The 26,696-nt window shown below is 50.6% G+C and overlaps 1 protein-coding gene across 1 annotated transcript in view; it reads left to right on the forward strand.

The window, feature by feature from the left end:
- The window catches only part of LOC144799989 (cytochrome P450 4B1-like), a 216,099-nt gene extending 191,835 nt beyond the window's left edge, over window positions 1–24,264 (forward strand). Inside the window, exon 12 of the mRNA XM_078671646.1 lies at window positions 23,484–24,264. Within this exon, the coding sequence (XP_078527772.1) occupies window positions 23,484–23,652 (169 nt within the window). The 3' untranslated portion in view covers window positions 23,653–24,264. The remainder of the gene's footprint in view (window positions 1–23,483) is intronic.
- Window positions 24,265–26,696: the final 2,432 nt, after the last annotated feature.

Genomic DNA, 26,696 nt, shown 5'->3' on the forward strand with positions numbered 1-26,696 from the left:
AGCTCTTCAAATTCTTCTGTAAGAAAATCCCCTCAATACACAGTAACTTTGACCCTCAACCGAACCCCGTTATTACAACTGAACATCCTGTCACAGTCAATGCAGGAAACCTAACCTTGTGGCCTGCTGTTATCATTGTCAAAATCTCTGCTACCATAAAGACTATCTACTTGGGGGTTCCAACTGACCTTTCCCCCAATCCCACCTTCACCAAAGGACTTCTATCAATCAATGAAGCACCAACACCCATCCTCAATTCCTCCATCAACTCTGTCACATTAACTGATACCTGGAAACATGCCACCATCATGCCCATGCTCCAGAAACCATCCGCTGACACAGATACACTTTGCAACTACAAACCCATCTCCCTCCTACCATACTGTCAAAGGTCTTAGAGAAACTAATCAACGGACTCCTCACTGACCACCTCAGCAACCACCAGCTCCTTGATGCCAGGCAGACTGGGTTCAGGTCCAACCACAGTACAGAAACAGCACTCACAAACGATATCTGCATGGTCCTTGACAGTGGAGACATGGTAGCCCTCATTCTCCTGGACCTCTCTGCAGCATTTGATACAGCATCCTCATCAGGCACATGCATGAGGTTGGCATCCAAGGATTCGCTGTCTGCTCGACCTGTCCCTTCTTAACAGATTGAATACACGCTGTCAGCCTGGCACCTTACTCTTCGGAAGCCCCTCGTAGTACTCTGTGGAGTCCGTCAAGGTTTATCGCTCAGACCCACCCTTTTCAACATCTACATGATCCTGCTGGCCAATGTCATCTGCCACATGACATCAGAATCCTCTCCTATGCTGAATTTACTGATTACTGACTGTTAGACGGGGACCTGGAGGGTCGGCCGAGCACAAGGGGAGAGGCCTCCGGTGAGGGCCGTCCCCAGCGATCGTACAGACAAGTAACTTCCCCCCCACAGATGGACACCACACGAAGATCAGATTAACACCTTTTATAGGCAGCTCTTGAAGTAAGGTAGTACGATACAATGAGATCAGGACACGATGATCCTCTCAATTCTAGTCTCTATTAGGGAAGGGGGTAGCGGGACAGTCTTGGTACCCGTAGGTACGGCGGTGGAACGGTGATAGCTCACAATCCTCGAGCTCGGTGTTCGGACGGGTCAGACCGCGGCAGCGCCAGCAGGTCCCGAAGAGGTCGTAGGTGGCAACGGGCCGCGGCAGCGCCAGCAGGTCCCAACGAGGATGAAGGTTACAACGGGCCGCGGCAGCGCCAGCAGGTCCCACGAGGATGAAGGTTGCAACGGGCCGCGGCAGCGCCAGCAGGTCCCACGAGGATGAAGGTGACAACGGGCCGCGGCAGCGCCAGCAGGTCCCAACGAGGATGAGGGTTGCAGAAGGCCGCGGCAGCGCCAGCAGGCAGGACAATAGTTCACAAGGCAGGGCTGCGGCAGCGCCAGCAGTCCGTCAAGGATGAGTTAGTCGCGGTGTCTCTCGACTCCAGGATACAACTGCCTTCCTGTTCGGGGGCTGCCTCAGTTATAGGTCTGGCACTCTTTGATGTCCGGACCCTCGCTCTTGGAGGTCGGGAGGTCCGGGATGAGGGAGTCCAGACACCCAGCAGGGGGGTGGAGCCAGCGCCCGGGGAGGCTGGGGGTGATCGGCACCTGGCGGGAGAGAGCCATCGACACCTCTTACTCCCATTGACCTGCCAAGTGGTCCGTTCACCTCCTGGGTGGAGGGTGGTGCCGGGATGTCGGGACCTGGCCAGGCCCGGGGTTGGGGTCGAGCTGAGGCCACGCGGCCTCGTGGCGCAGTGTCTAAGATGGCAGCCGGCCCGGGCAAGGGTGCTGACGGTGGCCCAGGCCAGGGACACAGGGATTCCCAGGAGCAGACGTCCCATGGGGGACGGGTTGGGGGTTGCTTCTGCGGGTAGTACCTGGAAGGCCGGTACCAGGGCCCTGTCATGCGGGGAGGGAGAGAGCCCTTCATGGGGCCTGTCCAACATGCGTCCCCCCCAGCTGAAGGCGGGGAGAGTCACCCATCCTCTTGGGGACTTTCCTCGTCGAGGCGGAAAAAGCGGGACAGGCCGTCCGCGTTGGCGTGGTCTTGACCAGGGCGATGCTCTACAGTGAAGTCCATCCCCTGCAGGGAGATGGACCATCGCAATAGTTTGGGGTTCTCCCCCGCATTTGCATGAGCCATTGCAGGGGCCGATGATCTGTTTGTACCCGGAAGTGGGTTCCGAAGAGTTGAAGGCGCGGTGGACATGTTGGGCAGGTTCGGGAGGCTCTCAGGCCTCAGGGTGAACTGGACTAAGACATGTGTGTTTCCGTTGCGGAAGACCACGCTCTGCCCGCAGCTCACGAGGCCGGTAGTGTGGGAACCCTCTTGTTTTGTTTACTTAGGAGTGCGCATCTACCACGACGCGGCGGACCTCCTTGAGGGGAATGTGGGGCGCTGTATTAGGGCGCTGAGAGGCAGTATGGACTTCTGGGCCTCTCTCCCGCTGTCTGTACTGGGCCGTGTGGCGCTGTTGAAAATGGTGGCACTCCCGAGGCTCCTCTACTATTTTAGAACGCTGCCGGTGTGGATCCCGCAGGGTATTTTTCGGGAGCTGAAGACGTTGGTGACTGGCTTTCTCTGGGGCCACGGTCGCAGGCGGGTGGCATTGACCACCCTGATGAGACCCAAGTGTGAGGGAGGGATGGCCGTCCCCGACTATGAGTTATACTATCTGGCAGCGCAGCTCCAGGTCCTGACGCAGAACGTGGCCAGAGAGTTCAGGGGGCCTGAAGATGGCCGGGGGGTCAGCATTCAGAGGCATGTCTTGTCGTCTATCGTGATGCAACAGAGACTGGCCAGTAGGGACCTCACGATGGAGGAATGGACGCTCAGATTGTGTTGGAACAGGCACCTGAAGAGGGCTGGGAAGCGCCGGCCATACGCACCGGAGATTCCGCTGGGAATGCTCACTGCCTTACCGCATGGAGGGGATTGGTCCCAATTGTTAGAATGGGAGGACCTGGGTTTGCAGATGGTAGAAGACCTTTATGTGGACGGGACGCTGGCCCCGTTCCAAACCTTACAAGAGCAATTCGGCCTACCGAGTGGTACCTTCCTGTTGCATGCGGCGGTTGTCGCGGCCCTGCAAAGGCATTGGGGGGGTGGATTGGCTGAGCCGGAGGTGACGACGGTGTGCCAATATGTAGTGATGGCAGCGGGCACCGTTAAGGCGGTGACCTGCCTCCACAATAGGATGTTGAATGAAGGTCTGGCCCCGTTTGTTGAGCTGAAGTCGCGTTGGGAGTCCAGCGTCGGTAGACAGATCTCGGACTCTGTATGGGGTCAGGTCCTACACAGGACCTGGAAAGGGACGAGAAATGCGAGATTCCAACAGGTGCATTATTTTGTGCTCCATAGGGCATATTTGACCCCGGAGAGGTTACGGCGACACTTCCAGGTGCTTGATGCCATGTGTCCGCGATGTCTAGAACCTGAGGTGGATCTTGACCACATGCTGTGGGGTTGCCCGTCATTGGGGGACTACTGGTCTGAGGTGGGGGACCTCTTGAATGCTGTTACGGATCGGGAGGTAGACTTTGACATGGCCGCATGCCTGCTTCTTTGGTTCCCGCATACCAAAAAGACCAAGGTCACGAGCAAATTCATTGGGTTGGGACTGATACTGGCACAGCGTGAAATCACTTGGCACTGGAAGTCTAAAGAGGGGCCGTCTGTACGGAGGTGGAGGAATGAATTGGTGAAGTGGTCGAGCTGTGAGAGTGTGTTACGAATGCGCCAGGCGACTAGAACTGGCAACGAGAAGAGCTTGGAACTGGCGCGGTCCTGGGAGCTGGTGGTGCAGGCATTAAGGGACTACATAACCGAAGGCGAGGACACTGATCAGTAATGTCCAGGGATTCCGTGTGGCTACTTGCTTGTCAAAGCTTCCTGATATTTGTCACCCGAGAGCAGGAGGGAGATGGTGGAACCCGCATTAGCAGCAGTTGAGGGGGGGGGAGAGTGGGTTGGTTGTTCTGGGATAAAAGCAGAAACGAAGTGTTACACTTGCCCTGTGTCCCGAATAGGGCATGCACCGAGGTACCTCCAGTGAACTGACTCGTTGAAGCGCCGGCCAGCCTCCGGGATGTGGGCCAATCGGCTGTGTATTGTATTATTATTGCACTGTATGATGGGTGCCGTTGGTGTATGGGTTGGTTTGTTGGATGTTTTTATTCCTGATTCTGCAATAAAAATATATTTAAAAAAAAAAAAAGTGGGTTCCGAAGAGGTAAGGCCGGAGCTTCTTGAGGGCCCATACTACTGCGAAGGCCTCTCGCTCAATGGTGCTCCAGCGCTGTTCTCGGGGCAGTAGGCGTCTGCTGATGAAGGCCACTGGTTGGTCGACTCCTTCGGGGTTCAGTTGGGAGAGGACGGCCCCAATACCATGGTCGGAGGCATCGGTCTGAACGATGAACTCGCGGCTGTAGTCGGGGGGCCTGGAGCACAGGAGCGGTGCACATGGCGGCCTTCAGCTTCTCGAAGGCCGCTTGACAGTCGGGAGTCCAGTTGACTCTTTGTGGGTGGTTCTTAGACGTGAGTTCCGTGAGGGGCCCCACAATGCTGCCATAGTCCTTCACGAACCGCCGGTAGTATCCGGTGAGCCCCAGGAAGGCTCGGACCTCGGTCTGTGTTTCGGGGGGTTGCCAGGACTGAATGGCAGCTACCTTGAGTTGGAGGGGGGCCACCAGACCGCTCCCCACTTGGTGTCCGAGGTAGGTCACGGACCCCTGGCCGATTTGGCACTTGCTGGCCTTTATGGTGAGGCCGGCCTGTTGGAGGGCCTGCAGGACCTCTCGGAGGTGGTGGAGGTGGTCTGTCCAGTGGCGGCTGTATACCGCGATGTCGTCCAGGTAGGCGGCGCTGAATTCCTCGAGGCCCGCCAATACCTGGTTCACCAGTCTTTGAAAAGTGGCTGGAGCGTTCTTCATGCCGAATGGCATCACTCTGAAATGGTAGTGCCCATCCGGGGTGGAGAAAGCGGAACGTTCTTGGGCCCTGGGGGTGAGGCCGATCTGCCAGTAGCCCGCTGTCAGGTCGAAGATGCTTAGGTAGCGGGCTGCCCCCATGCGGTCGACTAGTTCATCTGCTCGGGGGATAGGGTGAGCGTCGGTTCGGGTGACCGCGTTCAGACCCCGATAGTCGATGCAGAATCGGAGCTCAGGTGTGGTGCCCGGGGCCGCGGCCTTGGGGACCAGGACGACCGGGCTGGCCCAGGGACTGTCCGAAGGTTCGATGACCCCGAGGGCGAGCATCTTGGAGACTTCTTCTTGGATGCATGTACGTACCCGATCCGGTACTCGGTACGCCCGGTGTCGGACAGGAGGACTGTCCCCAGTGTCCACGTCGTGCAGGCACCAGGAGGTGACTCCGGGTGCGAGGGAGAACAGGTTTGCGAACGGCAGCAGGAGGGCCCGACAATCTTGACGCTGCTCTGGGGTCAGGGCCTCGGAGAGTCGGACCCCGTCCACCGAACCATCTCTTTCACGGGTCCTCAGTAGGTCAGGGAGGGGCTCGGAGTCTCCTTCTGCGCCACTGTCGGTAGCCATCAGCAGGCTGAGCTCTGAGCGCACGAAGTGGGGCTTGAGTCTGTTGGCGTGGAGAACCCGGAGGGGGTTCCGGGGGGACTCCAGGTCGATGAGATAGGTGACGGGACTCTTGCGCTCGATCACCTTGAAGGGCCCTGTCCATTTGTCCTGCAAGGCACACGGTTCGATGGGGGACATCACCCATACCTGCTGACCCGGTTCAAACTCGATGGAGGAGGCATGTTGATCGTACCACTTTTTCATGTCCTCTTGACTGGCCTCCAGATTGGCTTTGGCGATTTCCCTGAATTTCCGGGTCTGGTTGCGGAGGGTCAGGAGGTACTTGTAGACGTCTGAAGGGGATTTTAGGGGGGCCATTTCCCATTCCTCCTTCACTAGGCTGAGAGGCCCGTAAACGGGGTGTCCGTACAGGAGTTCGAAGGGGCTGAAGCCGAGGGACTTCTGGGGGACCTCTCGGTAGGCGAAGAGGAGGCACGGTAGTAGCACGTCCCACTGGCGGCGTAGGGGTTCTTCTAGCCCCATGATCATCCCCTTGAGAGTGCGGTTGAATCGCTCGACCAGTCCGTTTCCCTGGGGGTGATAGGGGGTTGTGAATCGGTAAGTGACCCCGCACTGCTGCCAGAGGGATTTCATATACTTTGAAATAAAGTTCGTGCCCCTGTCACTGACGACTTCCCGGGGGAAGCCCACTCGAGAAAAGATCCCCATTAAGGCTCGACCCACTACTGGGGCTGTTATAGTACGAAGGGGGACCGCTTCAGGATAGCGGGTGGCGTAGTCCACCAGGACCAGGATGAAGCGATGCCCTTGTGCTGTTCGGGGGTCCAGGGGCCCCACAATGTCTATTCCCACCCTTTCGAACGGGGTGGTCACCACGGGGAATGGTTGTAGGGGTGCCTTGAGTTTGCGGCCGCTCTTCCCGCTGGCCTGGCAGGTCGGGCAGGACCGGCAGTGGTTGGAGACGTCATTTCTCATTTTGGGCCAAAAAAAGTGAGTCACCAGGCGGTGGTAGGTTTTGTCTTGCCCCAGGTGCCCAGCAAGGGGGACATCATGGGCCAAGTTCAACAGGAAGTCTCTGAAGTGGAGGGGCACCACCAGCACTCGACCGGCCCCCAGCTCTGCGATTCTCTGCTCGCTGTACAAGAGATCATTGTCCCATTAAACCCAGTGGGCCCCGGTGGTGTCTCCTTGGCCCTGGGCGAGCGCTTGCTGTCGCAGTCCCTCGAGGGAGGGACAGGTCTTTTGCTCCTGCCGGAATTGTTCTTGGGTGGGCCCCCCTTTTTGACGCCACTGAGCCAGGTCGGGAAGTTCGGGGGGCTGTGCGGACCCCTCTGGGGTTGGTTCCGGGTGGTCGGTATGGATGGAGTCGTCTTCGGGAGCGATCGGGGGAGGAGGTGCTGACCATTCGGGTTCTTCCGGTCTAGGGATGGTGCGGGTGGCCATGGACCGGGTGGTCACGCACGCCCAGTCCGGGAGACCCAACATCCCCAGATGCTCTCTTCTATCAACCGCTGCCCACGGGGAGCTCTCGAGATCGTTCCCCAGGAGGCAGTCCACGGGGGCATCGTCGCGGACAGTTACTTTTAGCATGCCGGACACTCCTCCCCATTCGAAGGGGACGCGGGCCATCCGACACAGGCTCTCCGAATTGTCTGCCGATCGGACGGGGCAAAGAACGTTTGGCAGGATTTGTTCTGGGGTCACCAGGTGACAACGGACGGCCGTCACACTGGCCCCGGTGTCACGCAGGGCTTCGGCCTTGCGCCCATTTATGCTCACCCATTGGCTGTACTTCCGAGTGTTGGCTGGCAGGGGAGTCCGCGGGACCATGTCTCTTCCCCCTAGGCAGGCCAGGGTCATGGCGGCAGGTTCCCACTCGAACTGCTCCGACTCGTATGCTTCAGTGTCTTCGGAGACTTGTTCTTCTCCTAGGACGGCGGCCGCCACCTGGCGGGGCCCGGGGGTCTGGTTCTTTGGGCAGGTCGGGTCACTGGCGTAGTGGCCGACTCGCTGGCATCGGTGACACGTAACGTTGGCTCGGAACCCCGGGCGCATCGGGGGGTTTCCCCGGCCGGCTGGGGGCGGGGTGGTGTTAGCGGGAGTGACCGGGACAGCGTCTCTGCCCCGGCCCGGTCCTCCTCCTCCTCCTCGGGGACGATGATGACCTTGGTTGGATCTGTTCTGCTCATTCGGCCCACTCCGGGCCACTCGGGTGCTCTCCCACCGGTCCGCCTCGGTGGCGAGCTGCCGTGGTTCAGTCAATTTACTGTCGAGGAGGTGCTGCCTGAGCTCGACGAAACAGTTGTTGGAGAGGTGCTCCCACACAATGAGATTGAAGAGTTGTTCGTAGGTGGTTACGTTGTTACCCTTGATCCACCCCTCGAAGGCTCGGCTGAAATAGTTTACGTACTCCAACCAAGTTGTACCTGGGATCCGGGTGCAGTTGCGGAACCTCTGGCGGTACATTTCGGGCGTAAGCCCATATCGGCTGAGGAGGGCGGCCTTCATGTGGTCATAGGACGTCATTTGATGGTCCGGAAGCTGCAGCAGGGCATCACGGCCTTCATTGACGAATCTTCCCCATAGCCCAGCTCCCCAGTCACTTCGAGCTATCCGGTGGGCCGTCATGGCGATCTCGTAGGCCTTGAACCACTGCTGTATGTCGTCGTTCCGGTGGTATTCTCGGACCACATCCTTGGGGATGTGGACCTTCTGTTCGGTAGTACCCGGGGAGCGCGGTGGCTCGGGCACCCCTAGGTTTGTGTTCAGTTTGCGTATTTCTATCTCTGCTAGTTTGCACTCGTGTTCGTATGCCAGTCTTTTTTCTTCGAGATCCCTCTGTCTCTGTTTTTCCTCTCGCTCTTCTCTGAGCCGTAAGTGTTCTAAGTTTATTTTCTGTTCCGCCAGCTTCAATTCTCCGTCTAATTTGAGCCGTGCCAAGTCCAGCTCGTGTAGTCTATTTTTTTCCCGCTCCTGGATCTCTTCTCGGGAGGGACCTGTTCTCCGTTCTTCCGTCAGGGTGGTGTTGACCTCCGGGGCTTCGAGGTCCCGGGGTGTGGCGGTATTCGTCTCTGTCCAGGCCTCTAGGGCGTTTTTGAAGTCTTCTTTTGTGCTTAGCCCGGTGGTAGCAATGCCTAAGTCCATGCAAAATTGTTTTAGCTCTCGGTGGCTGTATTCCTCCAGCTTTTCCATCTGGAACTTCTCTTCCGATCCGCTCTCTTTGGTCGTCATTGTGGTTTAGTCGTAGGGTGAGTTACTATCTGTACGGTACGCGTTGGTTCGGATCGCGCCGCTGGCCACCAATGTTAGACGGGGACCTGGAGGGTCAGCCGAGCACAAGGGGAGAGGCCTCCGGTGAGGGCCGTCCCCAGCGATCGTACAGACAAGTAACTTCCCCCCCACAGATGGACACCACACGAAGATCAGATTAACACCTTTTATAGGCAGCTCTTGAAGTAAGGTAGTACGATACAATGAGATCAGGACACGATGATCCTCTCAATTCTAGTCTCTATTAGGGAAGGGGGTAGCGGGACAGTCTTGGTACCCGTAGGTACGGCGGTGGAACGGTGATAGCTCACAATCCTCGAGCTCGGTGTTCGGACGGGTCAGACCGCGGCAGCGCCAGCAGGTCCCGAAGAGGTCGTAGGTGGCAACGGGCCGCGGCAGCGCCAGCAGGTCCCAACGAGGATGAAGGTTACAACGGGCCGCGGCAGCGCCAGCAGGTCCCACGAGGATGAAGGTTGCAACGGGCCGCGGCAGCGCCAGCAGGTCCCACGAGGATGAAGGTGACAACGGGCCGCGGCAGCGCCAGCAGGTCCCAACGAGGATGAGGGTTGCAGAAGGCCGCGGCAGCGCCAGCAGGCAGGACAATAGTTCACAAGGCAGGGCTGCGGCAGCGCCAGCAGTCCGTCAAGGATGAGTTCGTCGCGGTGTCTCTCGACTCCAGGATACAACTGCCTTCCTGTTCGGGGGCTGCCTCAGTTATAGGTCTGGCACTCTTTGATGTCCGGACCCTCGCTCTTGGAGGTCGGGAGGTCCGGGATGAGGGAGTCCAGACACCCAGCAGGGGGGTGGAGCCAGCGCCCGGGGAGGCTGGGGGTGATCGGCACCTGGCGGGAGAGAGCCATCGACACCTCTTACTCCCATTGACCTGCCAAGTGGTCCGTTCACCTCCTGGGTGGAGGGTGGTGCCGGGATGTCGGGACCTGGCCAGGCCCGGGGTTGGGGTCGAGCTGAGGCCACGCGGCCTCATGGCGCAGTGTCTAAGATGGCGGCCGGCCCGGGCAAGGGTGCTGACGGTGGCCCAGGCCAGGGACACAGGGATTCCCAGGAGCAGACGTCCCATGGGGGACGGGTTGGGGGTTGCTTCTGCGGGTAGTACCTGGAAGGCCGGTACCAGGGCCCTGTCATGCGGGGAGGGAGCGAGCCCTTCATGGGGCCTGTCCAACACTGACGCTTTGGCCTGACTGGGAAGCGGAAAGCGGAAGCTGCTGGCGTAGTTGAAACCGGAATCCTAGAGAGCTGCTATCACAGCTTTCCCGCAGCCACGGGCACGAGCTGACATCCGGGATCTGAGAGCACCACCGCCTACCAACTACCAACCAGCATTTTCACGACCAGGCTTCCCATACTCCACTAGCAAAGGGCAGGCTTACGTTAGGTGTACGGCCTGTGCCGGTGACTTGAGGGCTTGGCGGGTTGCCAGTTTCAGCAGCGTAGGCGGCATAATCGAGTACTGTGCCGCTGTGCTGTGCAGTGACCCACAGCCCCACATATTTAACTTACACCTACAGCCCCCGAAGGGGTCCAGCCCTGCCCTCTGATCACCACAAGCCTTGCCCACCCAAGGTGGCACCGCAGCCTCAAAAGCACAACAAGATGAATGGGGTCACCTCGGTGTGGGCGTGGCAGCTGTCCTCCGCTGTTGCTAAGTAAGGACCTTAAGAGTCCCACGGAGATGGCCCAACTAGTACCCGGCACGGCTTGTGGGCTCCTATAGTGTGCCCTGCTTACGCCCTGGACAGGGGCTTATCCAAGCTTCCTCAAGCTTCCCCCGCTGTGTGTCCTTTCCTCCTGAAGATTCCTCCAGACGTCCCTTCCACAGACCCGCTTCACCCCACACATCCTTCAGGCACGGAATCACCTGTATTGGGTGCAGCAGCAGCAGGACCAGCATCATCGCGGGGGCAGAGTCCTGTGATTCCTCCTTGAATTCTCCCCGAGGGGCACCGCACATTCACGGAGGCAGGCGGCAGCAACAGCAGCAGATAGCGGGGGTCCGGGAAGTCCAGTGAGTGGGAAAGGAGCGATGACTAGGTCTCTGGCAGCCCCTTGGGGACAGCTGTCTCTGACCCAGTTCCCACACTTTACAATTCTGCTTCCCACCTCCCTCTCCTCCTTGCCCCGTTCCTGGCTCTGGCATACAGGCTGATGAGACCCATTATGCCTATTACGCTATTAAGATTCTATCACCCTGGCAGACAGTCACCGTAAGGACACCATGATGAAGTCCCCAACTGTTTGGTTCACATCAGTGCATACAGGACCATCTAACTTCTAACACCTTGACACTGTACCTTACTAGCAGCGCCTACAGCTCACAGGAGGACAAAGGGTCGTTACTGCTATGAGGCCAGGACGGAACACAGACCAACCCCTATCCCCTTTGCAGGGACCCAAACGCAAAAGAAAGACCAGGGCAACTAAGCTTGACCAGGCGACCTCTTCCAAAGACCTGGTAGATGTAACCCCTCCAGGCTCAGCACTGCAGGGCGCCTCGCGTAAGCCACCAGGGAACCTCGACAGTAGGTCCCCCCCCCACCTGCCCCCTGGGGGAGGCCTACTCCACACCTTCTCCAACCACAAATCTATTCCAAATTTTACTTCCTCAAGGACGCAAATTCTTCCATATTCTCATCAAACAGTGAAATGCAAGGCCTCCAGGAGCCTCTTTTCCCTACCCAATCAAATACTCAACCGGGTGCCCAACAACCCAGCGAAATACCATCTTCTGAGCAACTTGCGACTGCTCCACAACCATTGGAGAAGCAAGTGGATTCAATCAAAACTAAGCAAACACAAGGAGATGATGGACGGAGCGCCAACACTTTTCAGATACTCTCCCCCAGTCACAGATCTTGGTTGAATCCATCATCATCATTATTTAGCTCACTTCGCCACCTCAGGTCAGGCCCAGCTATATGCAAATCATTCTTGGCCCTGTGCCTCATGGGAACAGTCCAGCCCCAACTGCCAAGCCAATTCTTCCCTGAAATGGAAACAAGCATCCTGGGACCGGTTTCTTGGTAACACCTTCATAAGCCAGGCCAGCTTGAATCCAGTGGCAAAGTGAGCAAGGGACCCATGTCTGGGCATACCCTGCCAACTTAGGACGAACAAAGCAAACACAAAAAGATGATGGACGGAGCGCTGAAACTTTTCAGACACTCGCCCCCAGTCACAGATCTGGGTTGAATCCATCATCATTATTTAGCTCACTTCGTCACCTCAGTTCAGACCCAGCTATATGCAAATCATTCTTGGCCCTGTGCCTCATGGGAACAGTCCAGCCCGAGCTGCCAAGCCAGGTCTTTCTTGAACCAGAAACAAGCATCCTGGGACTGGTTTCTGAGTAACACCCTTCATCAACGAGGCTAGCTTGAATCCAGTGGCAAAGTGAGCAAGGGATCCACGTCTGCGCATATCCTGCCAACTTAGGGCGAACAAAGCAAAACCAAAGGGGATGATGGACGGAGTGTTGAACATTGCAAGCTGGGTTTAATCCATCATCATTCTTTAGCTCACTCCGCCACCCCAGTTCAGACATGGCCATATGCAAATCAGCCTGACCCTGTGCCTCCTGCGAACAGTCCAGCCCGAACTGCCAAGCCATGTCTTCCCTGGACTGGAAACAAGCATCCTGGGACCGGTTTCTGGTTAATCAGCCGTCATCAGCCAGTCTAGCTTGAATCCAGTGGCAAAGTGAGTAAGGGACCCATGTCTGGGCATACCCTGCCAACTTAGCCACTGGATTCAAGCTAGCCTGGCTGAGGAGGGCTGTTGGCCGGAAACCGGTCCCAGGATGCATGTCCCCCCACCCTCCCGGCCGCCTCATTTTATTCGGAAACTGCAAACTCTATCTTAGACTATACTCTAGTCTCTCTTCCGCTCTTTCAGCACATAACAGGATTCTGCTTAGGCAACAAAGGGGACTTCGACCCCAGGAAGTTTCATTCCAAACAATTCCGCATAAACTCACAACCAACTTAGCCGGGAGACATGCATGCCACGCAATAAACTTAAAAACTTAACTTAAATCTCCACTAGTAAACTCCAGGGAGGTTCTTCATGCTGCAACAATACTTTTACAAGGCCACACTAATTCTACCAACAATCCAGTTAGATCATGGGAAATTTTCATAGCCAAACTCTCAAGCTCCTTCTCATCTACTGCCAGATATACCTCACCCAGTGATCCTATGGACGGGAGAAGAGCTCCGAGCTCACAGCGGATCGAACTGAAACTACAAAAAAAACTGTAAACAAACTTCTCAGATCAATAAGGCATCACTTCAGAGATAAAAACCTAAACCTACTACTACGTCAACAGAAAAGCATAATTAAAAAACGTAAGTGGAACATCAGCAGGTCCAATGAAACCGCATTTTGGGCAAAACTCTACTACGACTCCCAAGCAAACAACATCACGTGTTTCTGGGCTCCAGTCAATAAAAGTTGGCACCGAGCACATAGAGGACTAACATCACACATCACAGAGGCCTCATGGACAATCTTTCCAGAATCTCACTTTAACCAGCTTATGCCTGGATCAAATACAAATCTGCACTCCCAACTGACTCACCCCACCCAAATGGAAAGGAATCCAGAGGAAGCGGCCAAAGGAACCTGTACAACAACTATTAAGAAGCACATTTCAAAAGGAAGGAGAGAAGGGGCACCGGGGCATAATGGAATTCCACCACGCCTTTTTAAACAAGGTCCTGAGTACTGGTCAGACATACTGGCCCCTCTCTTTCGTAGTGTCAGACAGTCCAAGCACCTACCGGCTTCATGGAAGGGCTCTATAATTTCTCCGATCTACAAATCCGGCAATAAAACCTCCCCGAAAAATGATCGTCTGATTGCATTCTTAGACAGAGGCAAAATACTTCGCCGGCACTTTACTGACTGAACTCCAGGACTATGCGAAAGAGAAGGAAATAATTCCCTCATATCAAACCGGGTACTGCAAAGGCACAGGAACTTCAACCAACATATTAACCATGTCACTGATCATCGACAGCCGTTGACAGGGTCAATCGAGCAAGATTGTGGAGGAAACTGGGATTTTGGGGAATCCCGTCATCTCACTTGAACCTTCTAATACATCTCCACACAAACAATTGGGTACAGGTAAAACTAGGCAACGGCACACACCTTTTGAGGTGCATACCAACCACTAAGGGGCTCAAACAGGGTTGTTTGCTTGCACCAACACTGTTTAACCTGTACATGGCAGATATGACATCAATCTTAAGTGCCTGCAATGCACATTCCGCTCGGCGGCAAAGCCATCTCCAGCATCTCATATGCCGATGATGTGTTCCTGGTATGCCATACCCAAGTGGGCATGCAACGCTTACTCAACAAAATGCACGTGTACGCTGTAGAAAACCACCTAGAAGTGAACCTCAACAAAACAAAAACCTTGACAATTAAAATTAGCAAAGGACGGTCCCATAATTGGTACCTGGAAAAAGCATCAATTGCGAACACCCCCGCCTACAAATATTTAGGAGTACTTATCGACGAGGGTTGTCCATTTGTCAACCAATTCGAGACAATCAGAAAGAAGGGGATGGCAATAGCAACAACATTAAGGCAGTTAAAAACAAAACTCACGTGCTCTATCCTTTCTCCCCTCCTCCGGGTAGCACAAGCCAAAATTCTACCCACCATTGCCGTTGAGGGGGAGGGATTCATAAATTCTGGATACCACCATGAGCAGGGCATACAGAGTCATGCTTAACATTCCAAAGTATGCCTCACCTTCGCAGATCCTGTTAGAGTTTGGCTTAACTAAACAATTTCTGGCAAGCAAGGCTCTTACATACCATAAACGTTACAGAAGGGCAGTGGGGTATAGAGTGCGCAGGGTATGTGACTACGTAATCAGAAAAATAAATTCCTTTAGGACTGCATCAAAAGAAATTGGAACAACGACCACCCCACGTTGTCATTTAGTGTATGTAAGCCTACACACACTTATAATTTAGACACAAGTTCAATTTCCTGAGCAAATTATATAAAATCCAAAGCATAAGTTCATGCTGTAGTGTTTTTTCAAGTGTTCGTCCTTGATCTTTATTCTGTAACTTGTATTTTGGGAAGACTTTTTTTATCTCACAACATACTTCAGTTCTTCAATTATACTACCAACAGCCACAGTTCTTGCCAACATGTGTTTCGTCTAATGGTGATAGCCAAAGACTTCATCAGGGCGTGGACTGCTACATCAGTTCAGCACAATAGGTTGGCTTTCAGTCGCTAACCTCAATATATATTCATCAATCAGTGGGCGGTCTCAGTAAAATCAGCTGGTATCCTCTAAGGTAACAGCAAGTTGTAATGGCCAGTAATGCCATGCTGGCACAAAATTTGGAACTCTCCCCTGAATATATTGAACCACCAGCTTTGGCATGAACTTCGTAATACATCCAAGTCGCAGGCCAGATAATTCTTAGAGGACTCCCTGGCGACTACTGGGCTAGCAGACCTATGGGAAATTCAAATCACCCACATAGCCTTCAAGCAAGTAGTAAAAAAAAGTAATAAAGAAACTCTCGCTTATAGAAGACAAAGCTGCCTTTGCCCGAAGGAGTCATACCTGGATGACAATAAGTGGCTACATGTCACTTGGCACACAGCCATATTTCAACCTGGGATACTCCAGAAACACAAAGTATATATTTTTTAAATACAGGCTATGAATGCTGCCAGCTACTCCACACCTCCCACCACGGCAGAGGGGGCAACTTGCCAGATCATGTTGACTATGTTTCGAACGGTAATCTGCAATGGCTGGCGTATTGGCTGGTGGGGCGTAACCTGCAGGAAGTGGGAATGTTGCCCCGAGACAGGGAACTGGGTGATATCCACAGACTCCTACCAAAAGCCAAGTTCCCACCAACATCTACGGCACTTACTACGGATAGCACTGCTATACTGGCGATGCGCATTGCGATATACCAAGTGAATACCACTGTATGCTCTCACTATTCCGCTGCTGGGAATCCCTTTACAGACAGGGGTGGTTTCGCTCGTTGGGCACATGGTCCGATGCAGGGATAACTACGGTAGGAGCGTTCTTCTCGGAGGGGGTGCTGATGTCACATGAGGCCTTTGTACGTGAACATGGAACTTCGGAGGCCTTGTTTCTTCTACATGCCGGTATCTCGAGATACATTAGAGACACATGGACCCAGGGGGAAGCCGAACCCGTTACGAACGACCTCATCACAATGCAATACCTAATGGGACACGGAGCACACTTGACTAGGTGGCTGACACAAGGGATCCGCACATGTGCGGAGGCCTCGTTACAGGCGCTACGGGCCAAATGGGAAAGATGTGTCGGGGTTTTATAGATAAGGAATGGAATATTATAACTGGCTATCCCAGCAAGATGTCTCGCAACCCTAAATTCAAATGGATCCAATTGATGCTATTAGACAGAGCTTACTTCACCCCACGCAGGCTTAACATTATGTTTCCTAATGTGGAGGACACTTGTCCTCGTTGTCACGCATCGAGTCGGGTTTGTTACACATGGTATGGGACTGTCCAAGACTGAGACACTATTGGACGACGGTATGTCAGATACTGACGGCTGTTCCAGTACGCAACAATGACACTATGGAGTATTGCATACTGGGCTTGGGACAACGTGGGAAGACAGGCAACCCATCTCATAGATTTGCTAACCTTGCACTATTATTGGCAAAAAGGAACATTTAAACAATATGGAAGGCCTCTAGGGTACCGTCACTGCAGGAGTGGCATGCAGAGGTGATTAGGTGGGGGAGGGCGGAGGGAGCAGAATTGCAAAGGGAAGAATATAGGGGCCTGCGTAGGACGCTGATATCTGTGGCTTGGAATATGTTGAGAGAGGAGTACGCAGCAATAGATATACTGTCATATTGAGAGCGGGAGATGACTACCCCCTCCCCATCCCCTTCAGAAGCCAGGTGCGACTGTAAGAGCTTATGTCAAAGCTACTCTCTTGTCTCTGAAAATGTAACGGGAAGTGAGGGAAATACAGTGGTAATATGCACACGGGGAAGGATCACACATGCGAATATGATACTAGCCAGGTAGGGTCGAGCTGCAAAGGGGAGGGGAGGAGGGGGAGTTGTTGTTATGAATAATCACAGATAATGATGGTATAATTGCAACAGTAGTTGAGGTACTTTGGATACGATTGATGCAGAGTAATTTAATTGTGTGACGTGCAATATGTTCTGACAACCTCTTTTATACGCCCTATGTATCTGCGCACTGATGTGCGATTAATTTTGACCTATGTGTGAATTTATGGGTTTGTTTTGATGAACTGTTGCATAATGGATGTTATACCAAGGGTCAGGAACTGTACAAAATAATCATTGCTACGTAACTCTGCAGTGTATGTATGATTTTTGCACAAAATCAACAAAATATGTTTTTTTTTAAAAAAGACTATGTGGGAACGGTATTGAGGACATGGCACATTTAATCTGCTCCTGACCCAACTTAAAGGAGGAAGGGATACGCTTACTCAAACCGCATTTAAATGGACAAGGTATTCGTACACAGAGACTGTGATCGCATGCTTCAACTCCAAGGACCCGCAGATAAATGGGAAACTAGTGAAATTCCTGACACTTGTCGAAGCTAAGCAGGGAAGTGCTGTGCTCCTTTCAACTGCATAAATAGCATAAATGTTTTTTTTTCACCAACAACCAAAAACTTCAAGCCAAGCCACATCACCCTCTTTTGAACACGCTCCAGCGCTGCCAACGCAAAAAAAAAAAAGAAATGATACATGCCGACTAAGCCTTTGATATACTTTGAGACTTTTATGACTTTTAGAAGCCTTCTTTTAAAAATATCTCCTTTTTTCTCTCAATATCTTACCTATTAATTTTAAATGTATATATTGTAATGGTTTTAATTAATCAAATACAAACTACTCTCCCATGCAGACGACACACAACTCATATTCTCCCTCTCAGACAGGATCCCAAAAACAAGTAAAACGTTCACCACCTGCGTAACCGAAGTCGATAACTGGATTAAAGCCACCTGTCTCAAGCTCAACACCGACAAGTCAGAGGTACTGATCATTGGCAAGAACACTTTATCTTGGTACTCCAACTGGTGGCTGTCCGAACTCAGACCCACACCCAGAACCCAGGCCAGGAACTTCAGAATAATGGACAGCAAACTGGACATGTCTGCACAAGTCAACGCCATCATTGCATCCTGCTTTCACCCCCTGAATATGCTGAGGAAGATCTTCAAATGGCTCCCAAGCAAGACAAAAAAGGAACTCACACCCTAGTCACCAGCAAGTTGGACTATGGGAACGCACTCTACGCCAGAATCACCAAGCAACTCAATAGAAGGCCACAAACCATCCAGAACTTGGCAGCCAGACTCAATCTCCTACACAAAACTTGCATCACACCACAAAGTACTACACCGGTGTCCAGTACACAAATGCCCTCAATTCAAAATCCTCACACACACATTCCAGGCACTCCACAGCTCAGTCCCCACCTACCCGAACAGTCACATCTACTTCCACTAACAATCCAGACACCTTTGCTCTGCTGGACTGCTATACGCCAACATGCCACACATACACAGAACTAAACCGGACCTAGCTGTCCTCTAAGCATTAACAACCCAATATGCTTTCCCATACCAGCCAACCCAGACTGATCTGCATATGAGTAATTAGCTTGTCTTGAATGAGCCCAGGAATGACTGGCGACTGAAAATTTCTCCTGCAAAATGGTCGGGGACATCCTTAGGCCCTCCGCAATCCGCAATCCACAATTCCACCAACTGATGGTGACAATACAATACCAGGTCATGTTGTGCTCCCCTCCTACTCTGAAGTAGATAAGGTAATGTTGGTACTAACTCTGTAAAACCTACCAAAATGTCTAATAGTTGTTGGTACCATATAGAAGCTAGAAAAAATAGAGCTATTATAACAAAAGTTACCTCACCTCTTTATGTCCTGAGCATCACTAAGGTGGGGATGAGGGAAGTGTAACTGTGAAGAGATCCTTATGTTTAAAGAAAACATCAACTGCTTTTACTTCCAAATCTGACCTCCAACTGGTAAACCACAAATGCCTGCAATTGAGGTGAGTTGCATAAAATCCATTTTTTATGGACCCCAGAGTTGATATATTGGACAAGGCACCCTCATATCCAGAGCACATTTGCTCCTGCCTCGAATTAATCTGGACCCCAAGTCCACTACTGTGTGAACAAACCCAGAAGATACTCCTGAAATATAATACGGTTCCTGGGAAGAAATGCTAACAGTCTGAGATTCTCCAGATCTGTGGAGCATTTATATGCCTGGCCCATCTGACCTCAATTACATTGTTTATTCTGATTTACACCAAAAGCTTGACTGCAAAAGAACTAGCAAATAGTTCTGAGTAATGTATGCTATGAACCCTCTTCTAGGGAGAAGTCCTCGCATCGCACCCTGCAGCCCAACTACCTGAAGTCTGTCTGGGCCAGAAAGTGGGATAAGGCTGACCTCCCCGCGATCTGCTCCTTCCTCTCAACGTCCAGCCCCGAGCTCGGTGGCCTACCCCTCTCCACTCAGCTCACAGCCATTAACACCTGGCTGTCAAACGCGTGCAACACTACTCTCCCCCTTAAGAGAGTGGCCATCAAGCGTGCCCATGCGGCCAACAGATGGTTTACCCCTTCCCTTAGAGCTAAAAAACTTGCGACACGCAGAGCCGAACGAGCGTGGCGGCGCTCCTACTGCCCCTTTCTTAAAACAAGCTACTGCTCGGTACTCAACGAATATAAAAGGGATATACTAAAAGCTAAAGCTGAGTACTTTTCCGGCAGGATCCTGGCAGCAGAAAACCAATCCAAAGAAATATTCGCCACAGTTCATGAGCTCGCTGCCTCTGACAGGGCGACTCCTAAAATCTCTCCATCCCAAACCCTCTGTAACTCCCTTAATTCCTTCTTTATCGAGAAGGTAGCCCTCATTAAGGCCAACATCCCTTCATCACTCCCGGTACCACCTGCTGTTCAATCCCCCTCCTCTGTCTTACCCCTTACCCAGTTCCCCCTTTTGACACGAGATACTCTCCTCCCCATATTGGCCCAGGTAAAATCGGGCTCCCCCCAGGACATTGGTCCTGCATTTGCCCTGAAAGAGTTTTTCTCCAATTGTTGCTCCCCCCCACTCACTTTAATTAATCATTCCCTCACAACTGGCACTGTCCCCCACGCTCATAAATCGGCAGTCATCATTCCGATCTTGAAAAAGGCAGGCACTGATCCTTCCGTGCCTGCTAACTACCGTCCCATCTCCCTCCTCCCCTATCTGGCCAAGGTCTCAGAGGCCCATGTCACCAGGACTCTGAGTTCCTTTGTGGAATCGACTGGCCGCCTCTCTCCCCGCCAGGCGGGCTTTCGCCCGCTGCACTCTACCGAGAAGGTAGTTGTGTCGGTGATGGACAAACTAAGGGAAGGCATTGACACCGGCCGCCCCCAGGCCCTGGTCCTGTTAGATCTGTCCGCCGCATTCGACACGGTGGACCATGGTATTCTGTTGACCCGTGTCGAGGCGGCGGGCATCGAGGGCATGGCCCTGACCTGGCTCCGATCTTTTCTAACAGACAGAGAGCAGGCCGTCCACCTAGCCAACTTTGCTGCTCCACCCCGGAGAGTGACCTGTGGTGTTCCCCAGGGTTCTTCCTTGTCTCCTTTATTGTTTAATTTATACATCTCACCCCTCATTTTTTTTTTACAGCAGATGGAGGTCTCGGTGTTCAACTACGCCGACGACCTCCAACTTATCTTCAACCTTTCCTGCTCCCCCACCTCTGCCCTGAACTTCCAAAGGGTCATGCTTTTTATTCAAGGATGGATGAACTGCAACCACCTTAAATTAAACCCCGACAAGACCGAATTGGTCTTGACGGGTGGTGGCTGCAGTCCCTGGTCCCCTGCTTTTTGGCCCCTCTCCCTTGGCCCCCCTCCCCTCCCAGTTCCCAAAGTTAAAACCCTGGGCATCTTCATCAATCCCCAGCTCACTCTTCACGCACAGATAAACTCAGTTGTGTCGGCTTGCTTCTTTTCCCTCCGCACCATCCGTAAGGTCGCCCGATTCTTTTCTGTCGCCGCACTCAAGCTCATCCTCATGGCCATGGTGCAATCGTGCCTTGACTATGGGAATGTGATCTACAACGGCGCCCCGGCCTACCTGATCCGCCGGCTTCAACTGATACAAAATCAGGCGGCCCGCCTGATTTATGGTCTCTCTAAATCCAACCATGTGACCCCTCTGTTGCAGTCTTTGCATTGGTTACCGGTGAGGGAGAGGGCCCTATTTAAACTGGGCTGCATCACGTATCAGGCTAGGGCTGGGACTGCCCCTGCTTTCCTTTGTGAAGCCATCTTACCCTACCTCCCGACCAGAGAGCTCCGCTCCACTCACCACGCTCTCTTGTCAGTCCCCCGTTTTAGGAAGCAGAAGTCCGGGGGGGCCAGATTCGCGGTGCTGGCCCCATCGTTTTGGAACTTGCTCCCTCTTGCACTTAGGACCTCATCGTCCTATCTGGAATTCCGTAAACTACTCAAGACGTTTTTGTTTTCCAGATCCGTAGCACCCTAGTTTCTTGTCTTGGCCTCCACCGATACACTGCTATCCAGCGCCATGAAACCGTCCCGGTAAAAGCGTGCTTAAGAAATATTTTAAAATTCAAAATTCAAAAATTCTAACATGATAGTTGGGATCTGGCTAAAAATACAGGGGCAGATTTACAAGGCCCATGCACCACTTTTGCGTCATTTTTAACATGGGAAAAGTGACGCAAAAGTGGCGCAAGGGGCTTGTAAATAAGCCCCACAATGTCCAAACCAGGCGTCCATGTTGACAGCTCCCACACCAACTTCTCTTTTGTCTCCCCCTTTGTAAGTAGAGCGCCTTCAGATGCTAAAGAGGCCTGTAATGCTGAGGATTTGTCAAAATAGGCTGAATGGATGCTGACAGTAAAACTAGTCCTAGCCAAATATCAAAGGGAAGATGTTTAACATTGTACAAAGCATTTCTATAATTATTATCATGAATTTGGAATGGGGAAGTAATAAGGGATGGCATCACCATGTCTACATTAATACTTGAAGTATGGAATAATCTGTGATGGTATGGGGATCGGACTCTGCCAATCGGAATAATCCTCTATATAGTGGATCAACACTGTGATAAAACACAATATTTGAAGAGAACTCATAAAAACTCAAGAAATTGACAACGGTGTAACTTGACCATCTTTATCAAGTAACTTGAAAGCCCTGTTCAAAGAAATCTTGTGAGGAGCTACACTAAGGGTTATTATATATTTTTCACTGAACTAGGAGAAGGTTAATTTGGGACACTTCGCAAATAAACAATCTTGATGCTATATATAAATTCACATGTGGTGTGTTCTTAACTGCAACCAGTACACTCCTTTCAAGTGAGCGATTTCGATGAAATCTATTTTGTCCAATGTTATCTTCTAGTTATTGGAATTCGACTCATCACTGTTCTTTTCTGATATCCCTCTACTCTTTTTTAGCAATCACCTTAGGTCAGTTCAACTACATTGCTGTGCAGTTCTTTTGAACACCTGTGAACAGTACATTTTCTGTATTGGTTACACACTGTTCTGTGGTGGGAAGCACCAATCGTAGCAGTAACTCCCTGCATAATTACTGCATTTCATCCACATTTGGTACATTACAATTTTCATGTCTTGTGGAAGATCATTTTAGTTATAACCACAGCTTGTAACACTATGGCCTCTGTTACGAGTGTCAGGTGTTTTTGCCATCTCTGATTTTTCTCCAGATATCCATCAGAAGGTTATGTCTGTTGATATTTGCCGGATGAAGCCCTGGTTAAATACTGGCAAATTTTAATGCATAATGCACCAAAACCTGCATGTAGCTCCCCACTGCAAAACTTGTAGTACGTGCTTTTTTTTGTCACCCCTCTTAAATTTCAATCTCTGGATATCTATATTTAAAGGTGCAGCAAATAGCACCTGTTCTAAAAGGAACTCGAAGTCGAGTTCTAAGATTCACAAATATTCCAAATTAGGTTCAAGAGATACGAGTAGAAAATTAAGTTTGTGGTAAAAGGATTGTTTGGCTGTCATTCACATATTAATAATTAACATGTGCCTATGTAATAATTCCTTGTATTTGTCTATTTATGTTGCTGCGCTTCACCGTCACTAAGTCTATGCTTGTTTTGTATGGGTGTTATTTTACGTACATAGGAGTACATTCATACTTTCACTGATTTCAAGCGAAATCTGAAAAGAAACAATTCTCTAGAACAGAGTAAATCAAAATGTCCTACTGATCTTATCGTTGCCAAAATGATGGAAGTGTTGATCTAATGCCCACCTTTGTCAAGATTATGTTTTTATTATTGATATCCTTGAGAAACGCCAGTTTGTAAGATAGGCAGCTGAAAACAAATCACAATATCCCACAATTCTTTTTATCCTTGTCTGCCAAGAACACAGTAAATATGTGGCTTGTTTAAAAAGATAATGTATTTTTTTCTTTTCTTTTCCCAGGAACTGCATTGGACAGAACTTTGCCATGAACGAGATGAAAGTAGTCCTGGCCTTGACGCTGCTCCGGTTTGAAATTCTGCCTGATGAATCCAAGCCTCCCATTATGATACCTCAATTAGTCCTCCGTTCTAAAAATGGCATCCATGTTTTCTTGAAGAAAATTGAATGAAGCTTTTGCTACCAGTCATTATCCCTGCTACCTCTTCAATTACTTGAAAGTCTTTTGACCAATATATTTGAATAAAATGCTAACATTTTTAATCATCATATGCATCTTCTCAAAAGTTTCCACTTCACTGATTCACAGACATCCTCTCAACCCTCTTCTGCTTGGAATAATGTGTTCACACTGCTGCCTCGCTGATTGTGTGATATGAGCAGGCTACTTTTTGGAACTTCATAATCAGACATTTTCTTATAGATTGTTAATGTTAAATGTTTTTATCTGAAAGTGGGAGTGGAAAAAGTATACGTGGTGAGGGGCGTTCTAATAGGATGCAGTCATCCTGAGGTTTATTAAGTATGGGATAAATAGAGCGCCTAATAGGGTACTGGACATTCACCTCTAATCGACGTTCCCTATCTTTTTTTCTTATATTTTCTCATTTTCTTTTTTTTTTTACATTCTAGCGCTTTTTATATATCGTTTTACGTTGTACTTTCTCTGTTATAGCTTCTGCTCAATTCATTCTCTCTCGTACTTCATTCTCCCACATACACACACAATCAAACATATCCCGTCTACTTTTTCTTTTAAATAAACACTGCCCTACATATTGAACCTTTTTTTTATTTGACCTATTCACTGTCCATTACAGATCAGAATCTTTTTTTGTATATTTGTTCCACAGTGGAACGTACATTATGGAAGAAATACCATATTTGACATACATGTCTCTATTAGGTGTCTACTCTGGAGGAGCCGGATGACTTTGTTCCAAGCTTATTGTGGTAACACCAGAGCAGCAACACCACCTAGGGTGTGTGCTGAAAACAGGCATGTATTACCAATATGTGTAAAATATTACTACTCCAAAATATTTCAAAAGGAGAAAAATCTCCACACTACCTGACTTAAAACTTTGCAAAGAATGAATAACAAATCCAAACAAAAAGCCCAGGCTTAACAAATTGAGAGTGCCGCTTTAGCGACCTTACCAAACAGAAGACTCCAACTCCCACCTGCTGATTTCTGGCCGACCTAATGGTCACTTCATAGATGCCCCAAAGAAAACCCCAGTTGAAAGCGCCACCACATTGAAGGTAAAATCGGGAAAACCGGAAAATTCACGTCAGCCTGCAAAGACAAAAGGTCTTCTTGTGCAGTGCGCTTCCTCAGCAAAATTCCAATCCTCCGTCAAGACTACTCCTTTGGATGGCCGCGTCTCCAATGGTCCCCCACGAGTCGGGCGCCAACTGTGGAAATATACCTTTTTAGGGATACATTGGTGCAGGGTCACCCTTTTGTCCACGGGTTCAAACAACAACAAAATAGAGATCAGCACTGGAGTTGGAAATAAATAAGACGTTTATTAATCACTCATGAGTGGGACCACATCCACACAGCACTCTCAAGTGCTGCCTGAGGTAGTACATTGGCTTCACAAACCAGTGCCCTTTTTATACAGATTTTGTGCAGTGTAATCATGTGAACAGAAATAGGAAGGACACGTTTTAGAAATAGTTATCAGCAAACAAGGGCAGATGAATACCTACATGGTCAGCAAAGTGGGAGGGGGAGCAGAAATGCTTATTACAGCAGTAAATGATTGACAGTTAACGGGTGTAATGGCAGCTACAAACTCTCAGCACGTACATTGCTTTTTGCTGAGTCAGGAATTTAGCTAAAATAGATAGCACAAGCAGAGTAAAAAGACGAAAGAATTACAAAGGAAACTTAAATGGACACCACAGCCAAAATGGCTGTCGCTTCTGCCAAGTAAAATATTACACGTTTTCCACAGAATGGATAAAAGATATTTTAAGAACCATTTCTCAACTTGCTGTATGGATTCTACATTTACATAGCCCCAAATACGAGCTCCATACATTGCATTTGAGGTACATTTGACCTTGTAAATTGTCAGCAATTCATTAATAGGACGCTTTCCTAGTTTCCTGGCAAAGTTTATCAAGGCACCTATGGCTTTGGCAAATAGCAATTTTCTAGTATTGATGGCCTTGATCCATGAACCCCTTCTTTCGAAGACGATTACCAAATATGAAAAGTAATTGGCAAATTCTATTGTTTATTATTTATGAAGATGTCTCTGAACTTAATGTTGGGCTTACTATATTTCATGATAAATGTTTTGATGATGATTACTTTAAGATCTAATCTTGAAATATAGGCTACAGATCTCGAAACCATTTTCTGCAGACCTATTGGCATTCAGGATAAAAGAACAGCATTGTCCGAGTATAACAATGCTCCAATTGGCCGTTTGCCAATACTAGGTAGGTCTTGGCATTCACTCGATAGGGTAGCACCCAAGCTATTTATATAGAGGGTAAAAAGGACGGGGCTAACACATACCCCTGCCCTACCCCCTTCCTGACAGGGAAGTTGTGACTGAGTTTGCCTGCTTTCCCGTAGCGGACGCCTGCCCGAGCGTCTAGATAAGATTGCTTTAAAAAATTAATAAGTGGCATTTCCACCCCCATGGACTCTAATATACACCAAAACTCTAGTGGTTAACACAATCAAAAGCTGAGCTCAGATCGACAAAACACAAATAAAGGCTCCCCTGTTTGGCCGGTATGTATTTTCCCAGAATGAGACTTGGGCTCAGGCCCTGTTCCACTGTGCCTAATCCTTGACGGAATCCATACTGTAACTCTGAGATTACACCTGTGTCCTCTGCACACATCTGCAATCTGTTTAAGATAACGCACCCGGCCACTTTCACAAGAGAATCCAAAAGAGATATGGGTCTTTAGCAGACCTCGTTGCTACAATCGCCTTTTTCAAGAATGGGAACAAATATGGACTCCGTTCAGGTTGGAGTAAAGTCTTGCGTGCAGCAAGCCTTTAAAACCATGATTAAAAGTGGGCCCAACAACAAGGGGCAGGATTTATGTAAATCCACCGGTATGCTATCTGGTCCCAGTGCTTTTCCTCCCATGCTCGCATTAAAGACTAGAATCACCTCATCCAGGTTAAAATCGATGCCAATTGGGAGGTAACTCGTGAGGCCTGTTCTATGGTCCTCA

Source organism: Lissotriton helveticus, chromosome 1_2, assembly GCF_964261635.1.
Source record: "Lissotriton helveticus chromosome 1_2, aLisHel1.1, whole genome shotgun sequence".
In the NCBI taxonomy this organism is placed as follows: Eukaryota; Metazoa; Chordata; class Amphibia; order Caudata; family Salamandridae; genus Lissotriton; species Lissotriton helveticus.